This window comes from Telmatherina bonti (genome assembly GCF_933228915.1).
Source record: "Telmatherina bonti genome assembly, chromosome: 11".
Taxonomy (NCBI): domain Eukaryota; kingdom Metazoa; phylum Chordata; class Actinopteri; order Atheriniformes; family Telmatherinidae; genus Telmatherina; species Telmatherina bonti.
In genome coordinates, this window is record NC_136629.1 from 15,125,151 (window position 1) to 15,143,060 (window position 17,910).

Consider the following 17,910-nt stretch of genomic DNA (forward strand, 5'->3'; position numbering starts at 1 on the left):
GGGCGGGGGCTTGCATCGCCGCCGGCGTCTGATCGTCAAGCATTCAACAGATTTCTTTCCACCTTTCCTCTCACTGGTATCCTCATTCATATACAACATAGTTCATAAAGTTTTGAACTTATCCTGGATGAATAGTTGTTACTGCGTAAACATTCCTGCTCGCTTCGTCAGCTCAGCAGATGATGACACAGACGATGGTTCAGCTCCTGTGTGGCTAATAAGGCATTGGTGAAATCACAGATCAGAGAATCAGAGAAATAAAATGTTAATGTCTGGTTGCTGCCTCATCTACCCTGTCCCTGTACCTTACACCCTGATAGAAAAGCAAAAGATACACAGCTGAAATAAAGTCTTTTTAAATACCCTTGGGGTTGAAATGCAGGAAAATAAGACAGATTACAAGAGAAAAGAAACTGGATGTATTCATTAAATGTCATCATTAAAAAGCTCTGAACACATGTAAAAGCGTAAACTAAAAACTTTAGCTTCACTGATTTGATCAAAAAATTACTTAAATTGTCTCACCTGCTCTTTAACCGTCACCACTCTCCCTCCTTCCTTTCTTTGCTTATAATCTACCTCATTCTTTAGACCATCCGATCACTGCCACACTTTGCTTTTACCTTCTAAACTTCACTTTGTTTACATTTCTCTCCTCATTTGGCTTCCCTAACAGCAAAATGGAAACACTGCATCAGAAGATGCTACACTGTGGTCATAAAGGAGTGGACATGCTCAGCAATTACACTCAGACACATGTTTAAACCACGTCACGTTGGAATTAAGGGGCCCAAACTGTGCAAAGAAAATGTTCCCTGCACCGTTTTACTATTAGCCGCCTGAACCATTGATACCAGACTAGATGGATCCATGCTTTCATGTTGTTTACACCAAAATCTGACCCATACCATCTGAAAAGGAGACTCATTAGTATGTCTACATGACTGAAAGTATTAAGTTGCTGACATGCTCATTAGATATTTGTGTTAAAAAGCGACTGAAGAGGCCAATCTGCTGAGCTAGCCACTGAATGTATAATCCACATTAGTCCAAATTATAACTGCTCAAATAAGCCAATTCATAAGAAAATAAGTGCTTATCTAAGGAAACCAACAGATTGTGTAATGAGATTTCTCTGAACAAAGTAACAGCTGACTACGATCCAAACCGCAGAACAATCAGCGTTATTCACTTCATTATTCACAGAGCAGCAGAAAAATTAGATTGCTGACCGGCTTGATGTTAATTGAGGCTTTGCGTATTTGCACGAGTCATCAGTTGCTTTATCACAATTTCTCTTAGTGCTTCGGTGTTTTGTGTGTAAAGTAGAGTCTCTTTATTTCAACAAGGCCAAGTCCTTACATCACAAGGAAAACAAAACATAGGTGGCTGTTCATCTCCAGCTCTGGTCGTCTACCAAGGTCCTGGGAGCTGCCGAGGACTGCGCTCTTCTGGATGGAGATGTCTCAGGTATGTTGGAGCTCCTTCTCCAGCGTGGTTTTATTTCCATCGTTGGGGAGGTCTACATTCATCACTGTGGCTTTCTTCTGCTACTTATCATTATGGCCATATTTAGATGACAGTTTTAACCCGTCTCCTGTCCTCTACCTTCCTTCTCCTCCTCAGCTGCTGAAAAGAGCGAGGTAGTATGCTCGTGTCAAGCTGCTGCTTCCAAATTAGAATCAAAATGAAAGCAAAAAATGGTTCTCATTATCTGCGGCTTTCCATTTTATGACCGAAAAGACAAACGTTTGTTTATATCCGGTAGACGTAAGTACATCATGTCTACCCTCTGTCCAATCAGAACCCTTCCTAATCCACCGATCTAAAGCGGAATTAAGTAAAGGCCAATAAACATGGTTTCCATATAAACCTCAATTCGGAATTCTATTTCCAAGTAAACCCGAAGGAGAATACTATAATTATTAGATTTCTGAATTATTATTTCAGAATTAAAATACTTCATGTAATCGCAGCCAATGTCCAGTTGGTTGGCCCCCACCATTCGGCGTGTATCCGGAAATCCAGCAGGAGCTCAGCCTTTTTATTTTTCACCACCTGGGAGGTGTTTCCCATTGGGGCGTAATTCAATTCAACTTTATTCGTATAGCGCCACTTCACAACAATGTTGTCACAGGGCACTTTACATACACAAATCAACATACACATCATTTTCAGCCAATTCATACATAGCCTATAATAGAAACCAACTGATTGCATCGAATCAAGACTTCGATCCAATCCCCCATCCTGAGCATGCACGCGGTGACAGTGGGATGGAAAAAACTCCCCTTTAACAGGAAGAAAACTTCCGCCAGTACCCGGCTCACTTGCAGACTTAGAGGTCTGCAGTCCATAGTCTGCTATGCCGGCTTCTTCGTTAAGCCGTTCCATGTCTTCCTGGCTGCCAGTATCTTACAATGTACAACACACACACACAGACACGCACATTCATATGATTTTAAGAAAGAAAAGAAAAATAATCTATTAAACATTTGAAAATAAATTTGTGTGTAAAAAACTAGAGATTGTATTTTTTGGCCATATTCCCGCCGGGGTTTAATGTAAAATAATTCAACTTCAGTTATCAATTTTTAATTTTGTTTTTGTTCACTACAGTTAGGACAAAAATAGATGAATAGAGTTCTTCTAGCACACACAACACACACACACACACACACACACACACACACACACACACACACACACACACACACACACACAGAAAGTACTAATTTGTAGACTTCTGACCTGATTAGACTCAAAATAAGATTTCTTTTCTCTCAAACACACACTTTAAATGTAGGTTATCTCCAGCAAATTCACTGGAGTATCATAGAAGGGCACATGCACGAGCATGCCTACACATAACAAACACACACGCTACTGCAGAAATTCACACATTTTCACCACACACACAAAGAGAAACACACACTCAGACAAACAAACTGACTCATCCCAGCAGACAGAGACAGACACACACCCCGGAGCCTTGTTGAGTGACAGTGGAGCTTTCCCAGTGACGAGTGGGGGGGGGCGGTGAAGCATGAAATTAAAGCCCTAACTGTCAACCTGAGGACAGTCAGGACCATGACTGGCAGGTGTGTGTGTGAGACAGTGACTACAGATGTCAGGTGAGTTACCTCCCTCTCTTTCCACATGCTGTTTGATCCAGCTGGTGGTCTGGAGGGTGTGTGTGTGTGTGTGTGTGTGTGTGTGTCATGCTTGGAGGCAACAAAACTGTGGAAGGAAAACCCAAATTTTGCGACTATTGCTGATCTACTGATCAATACTTCTTTGAGGGCTTTAAAAGTGTGCATGCAAAGTTTAAAGCCTTGAAGCGGAATAAGGCTGAATGGCGTAAACAAGCCACCCAGGCCGCTCCAGCTTCCACCTTCCTACTTTTTTCCATTAAAACCACTCTGCCATTTGCTTCTTCACCGCGCTCCTGTAAAATACCTTGAAATCTCCCACATTCCTTAATTACATTAGGCATATAAATGCAGTTTAATTCTTTTTTGTTTCCTTCTAGGAACAAGAAGCATCAGCTAATTTCACTGTGCAGAAGCTGAATGGAGCCAGAGGCAGCTAAATAAAGCATCCTTGTGCTGACATTCAGCGGTATTCTCCTTTACTGAAGGTTAACAACCTCCATTTCCTAATTAATAAAATTCCCTCTCAGTAAATCATGGAAAAACTGCCAGAGTCTTCAGTGTTGGCCTGGAGGAGAGGAGGAGAGGAGGAGGAGGAGAGGAGAATACAGGATGAGATAGACCATGGGGGTTAAAGTAAAGCGCTGTGCTGCCCCCTGCTGGCCTGTTAGAGGTGAGGACGACAGACTGCTTCCCGAGACGTCCTCCTCCACACTCACCATCTCCTCTTTTTACTTTAAATAAATAAATGTGAAGAAATCAGCTGTTTTTGTTTATATTTAGTCTAAACTTGAAACTACAGACCAGGTTCTTTCACTCAAATTTAGGTGAAGATGTTATCAGACTGTACAATATGGTTTGATGTATTCAATGAAATGAATAAATAATAAAAATAAATAAAAAGAATAAAAACTAAAAAAGACCTGACATTTCCTATGAAATGTATACAACAATACAGAATACTGTGTATTGAAGAATATTATATTTAGAAAAGGAACAAACATTTAATCAGCTGTTTGTATTTAAAATTTTAGTGTAACCAGCCTTTAAAGTGTTTTGTAATGAGTGGTGGGCATTTTCCTTTAAAAGTTTAATTAATCATAGTTAATAGTTACTTAGTAGCAGAGTTACAGCATCATAAGAGTAACTAAGTATTCCAAAAGGTAATTATTCTGTTACTTAAAAATAAAAAGTTCAAATATGTCCCTTTTAACAGAAATTAATCTGCATTTCTATTTATTTATTCAGACAGAATATTAGATGTGACTAATGAATAAAATGGAAACTTGGTGGAATAAATCAGCTGCTCTCATCTCAGGTTGGATTGTGTGTCTCCGTCTCAGAGGAGGTCCACGTCTCATAACGTTCTAGTTCTGCCATGTGCTTGTGTGTCCGGCCATCACATTTTACTTTTCATCACTGAGACGATGTGGGTGTTTCCCCTCCCAAACCCTCCATCAGACAAGGACAGCATCAGAGTGAAGAACTATAGCAACGTTTTCTGCATCTTTAAAGGAGTCATAACCTTGTCTTTTCATGTCTCCACTGTCCTCTCAGTGTTTTTAAATAATTGTTTAAAAACTTATTAAACCAAAAAAATATTTAAAAAATAGTGTTTACTGACACTTTATTCATAATAAAACTTTTCTTGTGAGATTTGATGCGAGATTTTGATAAACATAGATGTTGGTTTAAATAATGTTAATGAGGTGTGCGCTGATTGATCGCTGGAAGTCCAGTGCCGGATGGGGGGCGAGCCAAGTACGTCCGATGCTAATAACAGCAGCTAGTCATAGCAAGCTAACTGACAGCAGCAACTTTCTGAATTCAACCATCTATGTTTGAGAGCCTGAGAGAGAAGATACCGAAATGGTGGAAGGAGCACGTTTACACAAACTGTCTCTGAATGGTAAAGTCCTCATTTTAATGTCTGCTCACCTTCCCTGTAGGGTAAACCATCCGAAGCGGATATAATTTCTGATAATGGACACCTCATCAGGTATTATCCCGTCCTTGATCCCCAGAGGGAAACTCTTTAGTTGGAAGGTTCATGAGCAAAGGCATATAGATAGATAGACTGTCTATAAAAAGATGGACGGAGCCTCCGTGACATCACCCGTAGATTTCTGAAGAGCTGAATTGAAGCTATGTGGGCAGTTCCTACCGACGCCATCTTGGCAGGGGCATGCGTGTCGTCTCGCCCGGAAAATACGAATATGGGCAAAAAGAGAGACCTTAGAGGGGAGCTGTGAGCGTCATGGTGGATGATTGGCATCAAGCAAACTCCAAGCTTTCTGTAGTTAAGAGCTAACCGAGCTAACCCAGAGACAACAGGAGCTAACCAGCTAACAGAGGTAAGTGGGTTAAAGCTAAGTCACGTTGTTAACCGGCCAAAAACCGCGGTTTTCCTACGTTCTTCAGACTTGAAGCGGGGGATCAGGTACCTGTCATTCAAAAGGATTTTTGAGATTAAATTACTTTTAAACGGGCAAGTTAGAAAAAAATTCACTCCCCCCCACAGTTGTCATGAAGGTAAACCTGACCTATTAAACCTAAAATGGATTTTTGAACCAGGCTGTAAACATGTTTATTTCTGCTGTGAAGTTGGTCTTTTTAACATGGGAGTCTATGGGGATTTGCTCTGTTTTGCCGCCCCTAGTGGATGAAGGCGGAACTGCAGTTTTATCCACTTCCACATAGGCTTCGCTTATAACCGCCAGAGGCTCTGTCCATTTTTTATATACGGTCTATAGTCTGAATCTGTGGCCCTCTAGGTTGGAAGAGACAGACTACAGGGTTACAACAATAAACTAATATTAAATATCCTGATGCAATCAATAACTATTAGAAAATCATTACAACATTTCGTCTCCAATATAACAGATATTACCTTCTGAGACAGACGTCTTCATGCATGACAAGCAGCAACCACAATGTTTTTTCTGAAGCCTCCTGTCTGCTCCCACCTCCACACTTCTAATGTCAGTACACTTGCAGGTGATTCGAGCAGACATCTGGGAACAAGTGTGTGTTTTCATTTATGAGGTACTTCATGAGTGAGGGTGGTGTAGTACCAAGGAGAGATCAAAGCTCTCAGAGGTCGGCAGGATGTCACCGGGATCTGCTGTGCCAGCAGCACAGAGAAGAGCAGCTCTTAAGACCAACACACAGCCAAACAGCGTGTGTGTGCAGCGTTTAAAATCACATTTATAAATGGATTGTGTTGAAACAAGAGTCTGGAAATTATATCTTCCTCTCTAAGTAGTGGATAGAGTGATGTCGGGGAGGACAGGAGAATGAAACTGTAATCAATAAGGACTTCATCCCTCCCACACACACACAGAAAATGTAGGGCAAAGTGAGTATACAGAAGGCAGGACTGAGAGTGGAATTACAGCTGAGGGGGTCGGGTGATTCTCCACACAGCAGCGGTCATGTAGCCGAGTCACCACGCCCAGACACACCGAGTACCTGGTCAAGGCCCAAAACGTAGGCATCTATCAAAGCAGACGTCTGGACTTCGAGCGGTCGATGCTTGTTTGGGAAAATCAATGACAGCTAACTTACTGCCTGTGTTCGAGGTGTGTGAGGGGATTGTGAAGACGTCCATGTAGAAAATCCCAAAAGGAACATTTTACAAGTTGGACAACACAAACAAGTCCATGTCTGGAAAAATCAATCATTTCATTTTATAATGTTAGAGAAACAAAGTGGTAATTATTTCACTTCAAAGTGCACAATTTAACCTTTTTATAGGAAATAAAAGTCCCTTTTCATGTGGTTACACTTCCCTTGTGAGAGAGTGCAATGTGAGAGTCACCGTCTCTCTCTTCACATCAAAACACCCGTTGTTGCTGCATTCACTGACAAATGACAAGCAGGAAATTTCAACATCTGACTGAGAAAAGCAAAAAGAAAAAGTTAAGACAAAATCTTTTTTAGAGGTTTTTGTCTTGTACAGAACCGATTCAGTCCTCCAAAGGCTCTTTTACACATAGTCCGCTTCATTGTAGTCCAATCATAATCCGATTAAAACAAACCCATCACACCAGATTATTACAGATGTTACATTACATTATTATTAGCTCAATAGTTGGGAATGAACTGGGCATTAAAACCTCAAGCAGAACCAGAACCAGGAAGGAAAACCTCCAGAAGAACCAGAACCAGGAACAGCAGCCATCTTCCTGGACCAGATAAGTGAACTCCAGAATTCTGGATGAAGATTCGGACAAAAGATGCTTCAACTTCAATAACATTTGATCCTAAAACTAAACACAAAATAATCATTTAAACCCCACTTCTTCATTAATTCAACGGTTGTGTAAATTCTGTTCAAACCGACCAGAAAAAAAGCAGTAAGTGAGTTGAACTTGGAGGATTACAAGGATTTTTCATCCTCTATATCTGAGAGGGAGATAAAAACAGCGATGACATAATCAGTATGACTCAGCAACCACGGCGGTGATGCAGAATATCCAACCTGAACGCAGCTCTGAGGCATTTCAGCTGCTCTCAGCGCTCGGCCGTAGCTCCGGTTTTTATATGTATGTGAGCGTTATACTAATCAGAGCTGGTCCGATTAGAGAAAAACTGTTGTGACGAAACTGAAACAACTGAAATGAACTGAAATGACCGTCCAAATGCGTCCCAAAACTTTTCTAAAATTCTGCTGTAACTTTGGTTTTCATTCAAATGGACTGTCATTAAATGTTTTTTTGTGAAATGCAAAAGTTCCAGCTGTAAGTAAAAACAATGCAGATCGACGTCAGGTCCAGACTTATAAGCATGTTTGATTGCATTTTCCTCCACGGCTTGCTACAGACGCCACACGCAGATATTTCCAGAGCACTGGTGCATTTGTTGCTTTCTCATTTCAAACCTTCAGTCGAGCTCATATCACACAAAATCTCTGACTCTGAAGCTTCATTTAAATAAAAAAAAAAATGTTTCGTATAAAAATCTCAAACTAATTTATAGGAACATCCTTCGTTTCCTTAACCAGTTAAAAATGCACATGACTCATGTGGTGAAGGTGCCATCAGCTTTAATAGAAAACCTCTGGATCCATTTTTAGATTTGTTTTTAATTTACAAAGAAGTGAAGATTAAAACCACGTGAGATGACGCTAACATACAGAGAAAGCAGCAGAAATGTATGAGCTATGCTACGCACAGCAGCACTGCAGTCAAACCGAACAACAGTCCACATCCGGACCAAAGATGTCCCAGTCGCTTCATCTCAGAATTCATCTTAGTATCAAACACCACAAGTAAACCATTGCAAAGATTCCTCAATATATTTACTCTGTAAAGCAGGGTCCTCGGGACCCCTGCCCTGCGTGTTTTTTACATGTTCCTCCTACAAAGCAGCTGAGTCAGGTTATTGAACTTCCTCATCGAGCTCTTTGCAGCCTGTTAACGAGTCTTTTGTTTCATTCAGGTGTGTTAAGGTAGGGTTGCCTATAAAACATGCAGGGCGGGGGGGCCTGGAACTGAGAAACACTGCCGTAAAGTATCACGTCCGAACCACATTAGCAGATCAGGAATGCAAACAAAGTTACAGCGTCCTCGTGTTGCCGCTTGTGTTGCTTGTGTGTTAGTGGGAATGTTTGATGCAAACAAACAGATTAAAAAGCTCTAATCGGATTTTGGGGGTTTCAGAAAAAAAGTGTCACTGTGCAGGACGGCTCACCAGCCTCGGAAGCATGACATGAAAGGGTTGCAGGAAAAGCAGCAGCTTCATACCAGACAAGAGAAGGTTAAACATTTAGCAACTGAGCTAAATGATGTAAGTTTTTCTCTAAGGTTGCATCTTAATTAAACTTTATGTCATTATCAGTTTTATAGTTACGTACAATTTAAGTTGGGTTTACAATAAGGCTGTGACGATATGCTTTTGTCCCGATCCGATTCGATTACGATTTTTTTGGGTGCCGATTCCATTTATATTGCGATTCTCATAATTCTTCAATATTGCTGATTTTTGTAGATTAAAAACAAAATAAACTAACAAAACCTTTTTATTTTTGTTGATTTCAAGAAGGGGGAAAACAACCCAGTAGCCAGACCATCATTCTGCTGCTATAATGCCCAAGGAGACAAGTAAAAAGATCAATAAAAACAATAAAAATGACAAAAATTTTGTAATGGATTATTTTTCATTTATTTAAAAAAAATCGATTTTTTTTTTGTTAAAAAAAATCTATTTTAAATTGTGAAGCACAAAATTCCCAATTCTCGATTTTTCAATTCGATTTTCCCACCCCTAGTTTACAATGTCACACCACGAGTTGATTCACTTTACGTTATAATGATTTAACACTAAAGCCTGACATGTTTCTGATTAGGGATGAACCAATACCAGTGTCGGAATCGGCTCAGTACCAAGTCTGTGTACTCGTATTTGGTATTAATAAAAGTGTACCGATACCACACTAGTCAAGCCAGCGTAGATGTGTTAGTTGACATGCTTCTGACATGTTTTAAAAGAAATAAATGCCTTGAATGTTAAAATGTGACATTTTTTGTTACACTAAAAGCAAGATCTTTGTTTCAAAACCACACATTTATAGTTGTATTTAGGTAAAATGTCCTAAAACAAAATAAAACTTGTTGAAATTGTTAGATCTGTAATGTTATTATATTTGTATTGGTGAGGTAACTTCAGAAAGAATGGGTCATTTATTACAACCTAATGAAATATTACACAGTTATAACAACAATAATAACCATGGGCGCAATAATATTCACATAAACAGATTTGGTATCGACAAATATCGGTATTGGCAGATATCAATATTGGATTTAAACTCCCAAAAAGTGAATCGGTGCGTCCCGGTTTCTGATGCACAGTTTCACTTCTCAGACATGATCAAGGCAGTCTTCATAAGTCTGCAATGGGCTGTAGGAGACATCGTATTTCATCTCAGATACACGGTTGCTTACATCAACTGTTCCGCTGACAATCATAATATTGGGATTATTTCTTTAATAATAATCGTACCCAGAAAACCTAAAACCATGACATGGCAAATCTAAATACACCTGCACGACTGTACACGGAGTTACCCCTCAGCACGGTAAGTGGAGACTTGTTTCTCTTCTTCAACGTATGAGGATGATGCAAACTAAGCACCCAGTGAGTAAAGCTGCTGACACACACAGTGTGTTAAACACTGAGCCACTGTCACAGAAATGATCAAATGTGCATTCAGCTGTTTTGCTCAACCCTCAATTTAAGCTCCCAAATTTGGAGCCGTCAGCTGATTTCTTGGCCGACAACAAATACAATATCACAGAAAAAGAAAAGACGTGATTAATCACAGAATCTTTTCTATCAGATATGTGACAGTCTGAGGGCCCTGCAAGTATCTTGAGATTTCTCTGTAGGTTTTTACTTCTCAGCTCAAAGCCATCATAGAAATACTTGTCATGGAGTAAACCTTTCTTTCATGCATTTCTTTGAGGGAATGTTTGAAAGTCTGGCATCAAAATTAAACGTTTTAAGTCTTATTAAGAAAAGCTGATTTTTTTTTTCATTATAAGGTCTTTACAGGTATGAAAAAGTAGAAAACTGTAACCATCAGATCGCTCTTGTTAATATTATCAGGTACATTTACCTTGCAGGGTACTTGGTAGGGGTGTGATGATATGCTTTTGTCCCGATTCCGATTTTTTTTTTGTGCCGATTCGACTTAAATTGCGATTCTCACAATTCTTTAATATTGCTGATTTTGCAGATTTAAAAAAAAAATGTGGAAAACTTATTTTTTTGCTCGTTATTTTTCTTTATTTCAATGAAGAAAAAACAGCACAGTAGCTAGATTCATTCTGCTGCTATAATACCCAAGAAGACGAGTAAAAAGATCAATAAAAAACAATAAAAATTACAAAAAATTCTATAATGCATTCATTTTATTTATTTGAAAAAGAAAATGATTTCTTAACAAAAAAAAAACTATATTAAATTGTGAAGAAAAAAAATCCTGATTTCTGATTGTTCGATTCTATTTTCCCACCCCTAGTACTTGACCCCTAGTACTTGGCATAAACAACAAGAAAAAATTACAAAGCAGCAGCATCACCAGCTGCATGTGAGGCATTCACTGGCTGACGGAGGGCTGCTACTACTGATTATAACTCTCAGATTGTGACGTAAGCACCGCTATGACGCAAAAGAAATTTAATCTGAACCATAGGTAACCCCGAGGAGAGCCGTTCAAAGTCCACTGACAGGCTGGGAATTTCATGTTTCCCCTATATAATCATTACACTCTATATTAATGGATTACAACAACACGTAAAGTCTCCTTGTGTAAAACATTGTTACATTTTAAAAAATGCCGGCTTTATCTTTATGTTTATATTAAGTAAATAAATGTTTCCGTAAATCCATAAGCTTTATTCTTGTGGGATTATAAATGTGCCGAATTGAGAGGACGTCCGTGAGGTTTTATGACACTTCTGTCATCAAACAGCATGTTTGTCTGCGCTGAAGAACATTTTAAACTTGCTTTTTATTAAAGGATGGTTTTGTGCTTTGTGTTGCACCTGACAGCAGCTGATGACCGGAGGCAAGGTGGAGGCTGGGTGCAGCAAACACACACACAATCAGATGCGAGCAGGTTTTCTTTCCAGTCACGAGCACAGCACACCTGAAACTCTGTGGTGACAACACAGGACGCACCTTTCCGCTCATAAATAAAACAGTCAAGGACATGACATCGATACTATGGGGCGAAAATTGATTCAAGTTACCCACATTACGCAATTTGTTACCGGAAGTATGAGTTTCCCCCTTTCAAAATATAAGCACCGTGGAGAAAAGAACAAAACCAGTATTCAGTGTAAACTGGGCCTCACATGGGTAAATCTCTTCTATATGCTCATCTACATAATCATCATAAAGTTCTTGATCATAATGCAGCATTTATACGTCATCTTCTAACCAAATGCCTTTATTCTAAAAATATTTGTTTGGCTAAACACTCCCATCAACTACAGATTCTAATGATAACAAACATATATTTCAGTAACTTTTTAAGTTTAATTACAGCTATGTAAAGTATGCACTAACTAAAATAATGTTTTTTTTATTCGCATTGATTGTCAGGAGAAAATTTTTTTTTAAAAAGAGCTCAGCTTTGCTTTTTTAAGTTTTTCTAGTGAACAAGGCAGACAAGAAAGTTAATACAATTAATCATTTAATTTAAAGAAAAACTTAACCATCTTTATTTTGTTTTTGATAATTTTATTAATCCAAAAAGAAATAAGCAATTTGGGCTTTTTTAATTATGCTGTCAATTCTTTTTTTTCTTTTCTTTTTTTTTTTAAAGTTGGGTGGGTCAAACTTTTGATATATTCCGTAGTTTATCCTTAAAATAAACTAAACATTTTGAGGAAATAATTACTTAATTAATTCATAAAACCAAAAAGTTTTTTTCTAAAATCACCTCAAATAACAACAATAGTTTAAAAGTCTAATTTAGAAAAACCATACAGATATTTTAATTGTGTCATTAATACAGGAAAAATATAGAATAAACTACTGTGGTGGATGAGGTAATATCTCATGCATTCAGAAAAAACAGAAGAATATAATTCATTTTTATAAAAGAAAAAAAGGGAAAAACGATTTATTCAGAAAGGTCTAACAGTATATTTTGATTAACATCAGGGGGAAAATCATTTTTGTTTGCTGTTTTTGTGAAGTGATTTAATTAAAATTAGAGGGGAAAAGAGCTTTTGCCCATGTACATGCAACACACCACACATTATTTTATTGTAGTGACTCTGGATTTAACTTTGAAAAATTTAGTCGGAAATGCTTTTACTTTTGCAATTACCTTGACGAATGTCGCTCAAGATTATTCCTTTCCACTTGATTCTCCCTGGAGAAAAATAACTTAATCTGTTTCCAGTACAAAATGCAATCTATCTATTAAAGATCCCTTTCAGACGAAATAAGCGGCTTTTTGCTATGCAACCAGTCTGCCGTATGGATGCGAGCACTGCTGTGATGAGTGAGACCCCATCAGAATAACATTACAGCAGGTTGCTACCTTTAGCTCCGTTAGCTGCCAACTTCCCCCACAGTGTCATCTTTTCATTCACAGATCAGTGACTTGGGGGTGTTAACATGAGCAGGCTGGGTCTTACCTTTCGCCTCGCAGTCAGCACAGTACTTGTTATCTTCCTCTCTCAGCAGTTTAGACAGAATGGCCTGATGCTGCTCATTCAGTTTCTGGGCTTTTTCTCTCTCTGAGCGCGTCGTCATGTCGCTTGTGTCACTGTGGAAGTTAGTCCTTCTGATGGAGAGTCGTCAGGAAAAGCTCGAAGTCCTCAGCTGGTGTTAAGGTCGGGACATCCCCGGGTAGCTGCGCTGCACCGCCTCCAGTTAATATAGCTTGCAGCCTGCTAGCAGGTAGCATGGATCTAAAGCATCATCATCATCATCATCCCTGCTGCTTTCAAGACTGTCGGAATTTCTCATCGGCATCTGGTTCAAAACCAGAGAAACACTTTAAATACAGTCTATGTTGGACACAAAGATATTTTTATTTAGCTCTGTTTGCTAATATATCTCAACCACATAAATCTCAAAACCCACATGTTAATGTACAGGAGGAATACAACATCATGTTTGTTTGGTTATTTATATTTAGTTTAGCTTGAATTTAAGGTTTCCTTATGTCTATTTGAGGCTAGAAGGAACCAATAACAGATATATGGACACATAAAATGTGTAATAGTAGTTATATATTGAGCATATCTTAAACCCACAATATATAATTGTGATGTTGCTTAAAAAAATAATTTTAGATTTAAAAAAAGGTCATCTTACTCCATTAGATGCCTGTTTACGTGTTTGTGTTAAAACAGATTCCAGTTACATACTTGTTAGTGTTGTAGTTCAGATAATCAGGAGTAATAATCTCATATGACGACGTTACACTTGGGTGTCAAAAAGCAGGTGATTCTGTTGTTGAAAATCTATTGGTTTTGTTAGGCATCGTTCATTATTCGTTGAATTCTGACCAATTTGCCGCATGGATATGGAGGGAATCTTCCATCCCGGCGTTACCATGGATGGTTCATTCACTTTCCTAACAAAGCAAAACATTTGGATCTGGCCTCATCTGAATACCATTTTCCTCTTGTTTGCGGAGCCTTCAGTGCCTTTAGGCAAACTCCAGGGATGTTTTTCATTGATGTTGTTATTTATTTATTTATTTCAAATATTTATTTTTTATTTATTTTAAATATTTATTTATTCATTCATTCATTTATTCATTCATTCATTAAGCAGTATTATTTAGTAGTAAATGTAGTGGGGTGATGTGTCACACTGCTACATTTACATTAAATAAAATGCAGAAGCTGATTGAAGGATGCAAATGCCTCCTATAATATAACTCCATCAAGACTTTGTGACAACACAGCTTTAATGTGTGAGCAAAGAAGCGGTTGTTACAATGCCTTTACAGCGATTGAATGCCAGAAATTAAACTTCAATCTAAAATGGGTCTGGAATAGTTTGACCTGACAGGTATTTGTCTGACTAAGAAGCAGCAAGGTGGTCCTGTGCACATGATATTCACATCTGGAGTCTAGCCTGGACTGTTTGCTTTCTTACTTTATATTTTTGTGTCTGAAGTTTTAGTATCACTGCTCAGTGATTAGTTTTCACTGTGTCTCAGTTTCTGAGGGAAAGCACTGAAAATGTTAACAATATAGGAGACAAGTTTGGCAATTTCTACCAACTGATAAAAAACAAAATGTTAGGCAAAAACCGGGATATTTTTCTTTCATTTTGAATTTGAGCCATTTTCAGACAAATAGTTTTAGCATTTATATATTCTTCCCTCAATCCTGCAACTCCATGATTGTCTTTATTAACTATTTTATTCCTTTCAAACGCATCATCATAAGAGTGAAGGCATAGCTAATAATAAACCTGGAAAACTTATGGAGATGTGACTACACATTTATCTGATGTAACTATAAACTAGCATGTTAACGATCAAGTTAAGCATCTTCCACCTGCAGCTGCCTGAAGCATTGCTCCATGAAGCTGATCAGGAAGTTCTCATCACAGATGTGCAGCCAACACATCTGCAGCAACTGTATGATGCTGTATGGGCAAAATCTCTGAGAAATGTTTCCATCACCTCGTTGAATCTATGACACCAGGAATTAAGGCAATTCTGAAGGAAAAATAGGATTCAACATGGTTTTAGCAAGGTTGCGCTGATAAAGTGGCCAAAAAGTGTAGTTGCCTTGTTTACATGAATGATTCAGTGTTGTTTGGCTTAAAAATATAATAAAGTTTTGGGAATGTTCAGCCTGGCCTGGATAAATGGACTAAATATTATTTAAAAAGCAGCGATCAAAAACTAAAAATATAAATTTAGTAAGTGCAAAGATTATTTTAACTTTGCATGAAATGTCTGGCTATTTGGATGCAAAATATGACAAAACAAGGAATGCCACACTTCAGTGTAATACTGTAGATGACTGAGGGATAACAAGCCTGTAACATCAGGATATTTATCTCTTGTCTTTAAGATGCACCAAACAGTTGTGCAGTTAAAAGAAAGTTGTCTTCTTATTTGCGAAGCATTTAAAAAAATCATCTTTAACGTTGAAAAACAGCAGGACTGACAGAAATGACACAACTGTACAGTGTTAGACATGGGCTAAAAAGCAGCTACTGCTAAATTCTCAAAAGAAAAAGCAAACCCTAATTAAAATACATTCTCACAACTATTTAGCAGGAACAGAAGAAATTAGTTGTTAAAAAGTGAATTGCAGTGGTAAAAACATTTTACACCTCGGGAAAATGTTAGAATGAGAAAGTACATCTTAAACAGAAAAGTTTAAAAAATTACAATAAATTATTATAAAAAATATATATATGTATATAAATTACATGTACTACACGTGATTGTGCCTGATAAAGTACATATACCAAACCTATTCAGAAAACTTAGTTTAGGTTAAGAGAGCAGGTGTACACGCAGAAAAGTCCTCTATGATATTCTTAATTACAGATGAAAAAAATAAAAATAATTTCACACTCACTACGACTTCACTTCCCCTTCAAAGCAGACAGTTTTATGGAAATCCACAGCTAAAGCATCATAGTGAGCCTCCCAAAAAAGAGTTACAGCAACATGGCTGAATTAAAAAGAGAAAAAATCCATCATATAATACAGAATAACTGCACAAGGCCAAGCACTGAAGCAACTTCAACACTTGCTGTTAACCTCTCAGGTCACATAAAAGATTAAATAAATAGGAAACATCACTATTGCCACTAGAGGGCAGCACACACTTTCCCGTCTATTAAGGGAGACCAACCATCTGAGAATTTGGCACAAGTTCCATCATCAGTTCCCATGTCCCCACAGTTTTTATTTCCCTAAATCAAAGAAAGCACCATGCTGATATCTTAAAAAAAAAAAAAAACGCTGTTCTCTCTACAGGAGTAGCAATAGTGGCAGTAAACAATGTTTGCTTTTAAAAAAACAACAATCTTCAAACACAGATATGTGTTGATGACTGTGATTGTATGAAAATATCCTATACAATAAGTGTATTATTCCATCATTCACATTTAGTCAGCAAGGAAAAGAATGAAATTCAGACAATGCTACGCAGCTTCACATGCACTGAACCGTCACATCCATTAAAAAGACTGACAGACGAGCATAAACAAGCATCTCATAAGTTCCAGTGTAGGGTAATACCAATGGCACAAGCATCTGAGACACTCAGGAAAATCCCCCCAAATTAAAAGATAGACTCACATCATTATCATGTAAAGTATGTTATGAATTCATCTTGCATTTTGGTCCAGTATTTGAGTCTAAACATCAGTTGGAGATGTTGATTTTTGAGTAAATCCTTTAATTCATTTGATGTTATTTCTTAAATTACTCATCATGTACCAATATCTTTGTTGACTACTGAAAATAAAATATCTGGTATTAACTAAGAACTGAACCGGAGTGTTATAAATCATGTCAAACAAATAAGTGTGTCCCATGGACCGTATATGAAAGATGGACGGAGCCTTCGGCAGTTAAAAGTGAAGCCTATGCGGAAGTGCATAAAACTGCAGTTCCCCCTTCATCCACTAGGGGTTGGCACCAAAACAGAGCAAATCCCCATAGACTCCCATGTTAAAAAGCCCATCTTCACAGCAGAAATAAGCATGTTTACAGCCTGGTACAAAAATCCATTTTCGGTTCAATAAGTCGGTTTACCTTCAAGACAACTGTGGTGGGAGTGAATTTTTTTCTAACTCGCCCATTTAGAAGTTCAGAAAAACTGCGGTTTTTAGCCGGTTAACAACATGATTTAGCTTTAGCCCGCTTACCTCCGTTAGCTGGTTAGCTCCTGTTATCTACAGGTTAGCTCTTAGCTACAGGCAGCTCGGAGTTCGCATGATGTCAATCATCCACCATGATGCTCACTGCCCCCCTCTCAGCTCTACCTCTATGCCCATATATGTATTTTCTGGGTGAGACGACACACTTGCCTCTACCAAGATGGCAATGGTAGGAACCGCCCACTGAGCTTCAATTTAGCTCTTCAGAAACCTATGGGTGATGTAACAGAGGCTCCGTCCATCTTTTAAATACAGTCTATGGTATGTCCGCAGAACTTATGTGTGATCAATATTGAATCCTGTAAAAGTGTGGAAAGCAGTGGAGAAACCACTGTATGATGCTCTCATGCAACACGCACTG

At 38.2% G+C, this 17,910-nt stretch overlaps 1 protein-coding gene across 1 annotated transcript in view; it reads right to left on the reverse strand.

Moving 5' to 3' along the window:
* Positions 1-13,430, reverse strand: part of LOC306762113 (stromal membrane-associated protein 1-like) — a gene marked incomplete at both ends in the record, with an annotated part of 151,310 nt that extends 137,880 nt beyond the window's left edge. Inside the window, one exon of the mRNA XM_079248511.1 lies at positions 13,313-13,430. Within this exon, the coding sequence (XP_079104637.1) occupies positions 13,313-13,430 (118 nt within the window). The remainder of the gene's footprint in view (positions 1-13,312) is intronic.
* Positions 13,431-17,910: the final 4,480 nt, after the last annotated feature.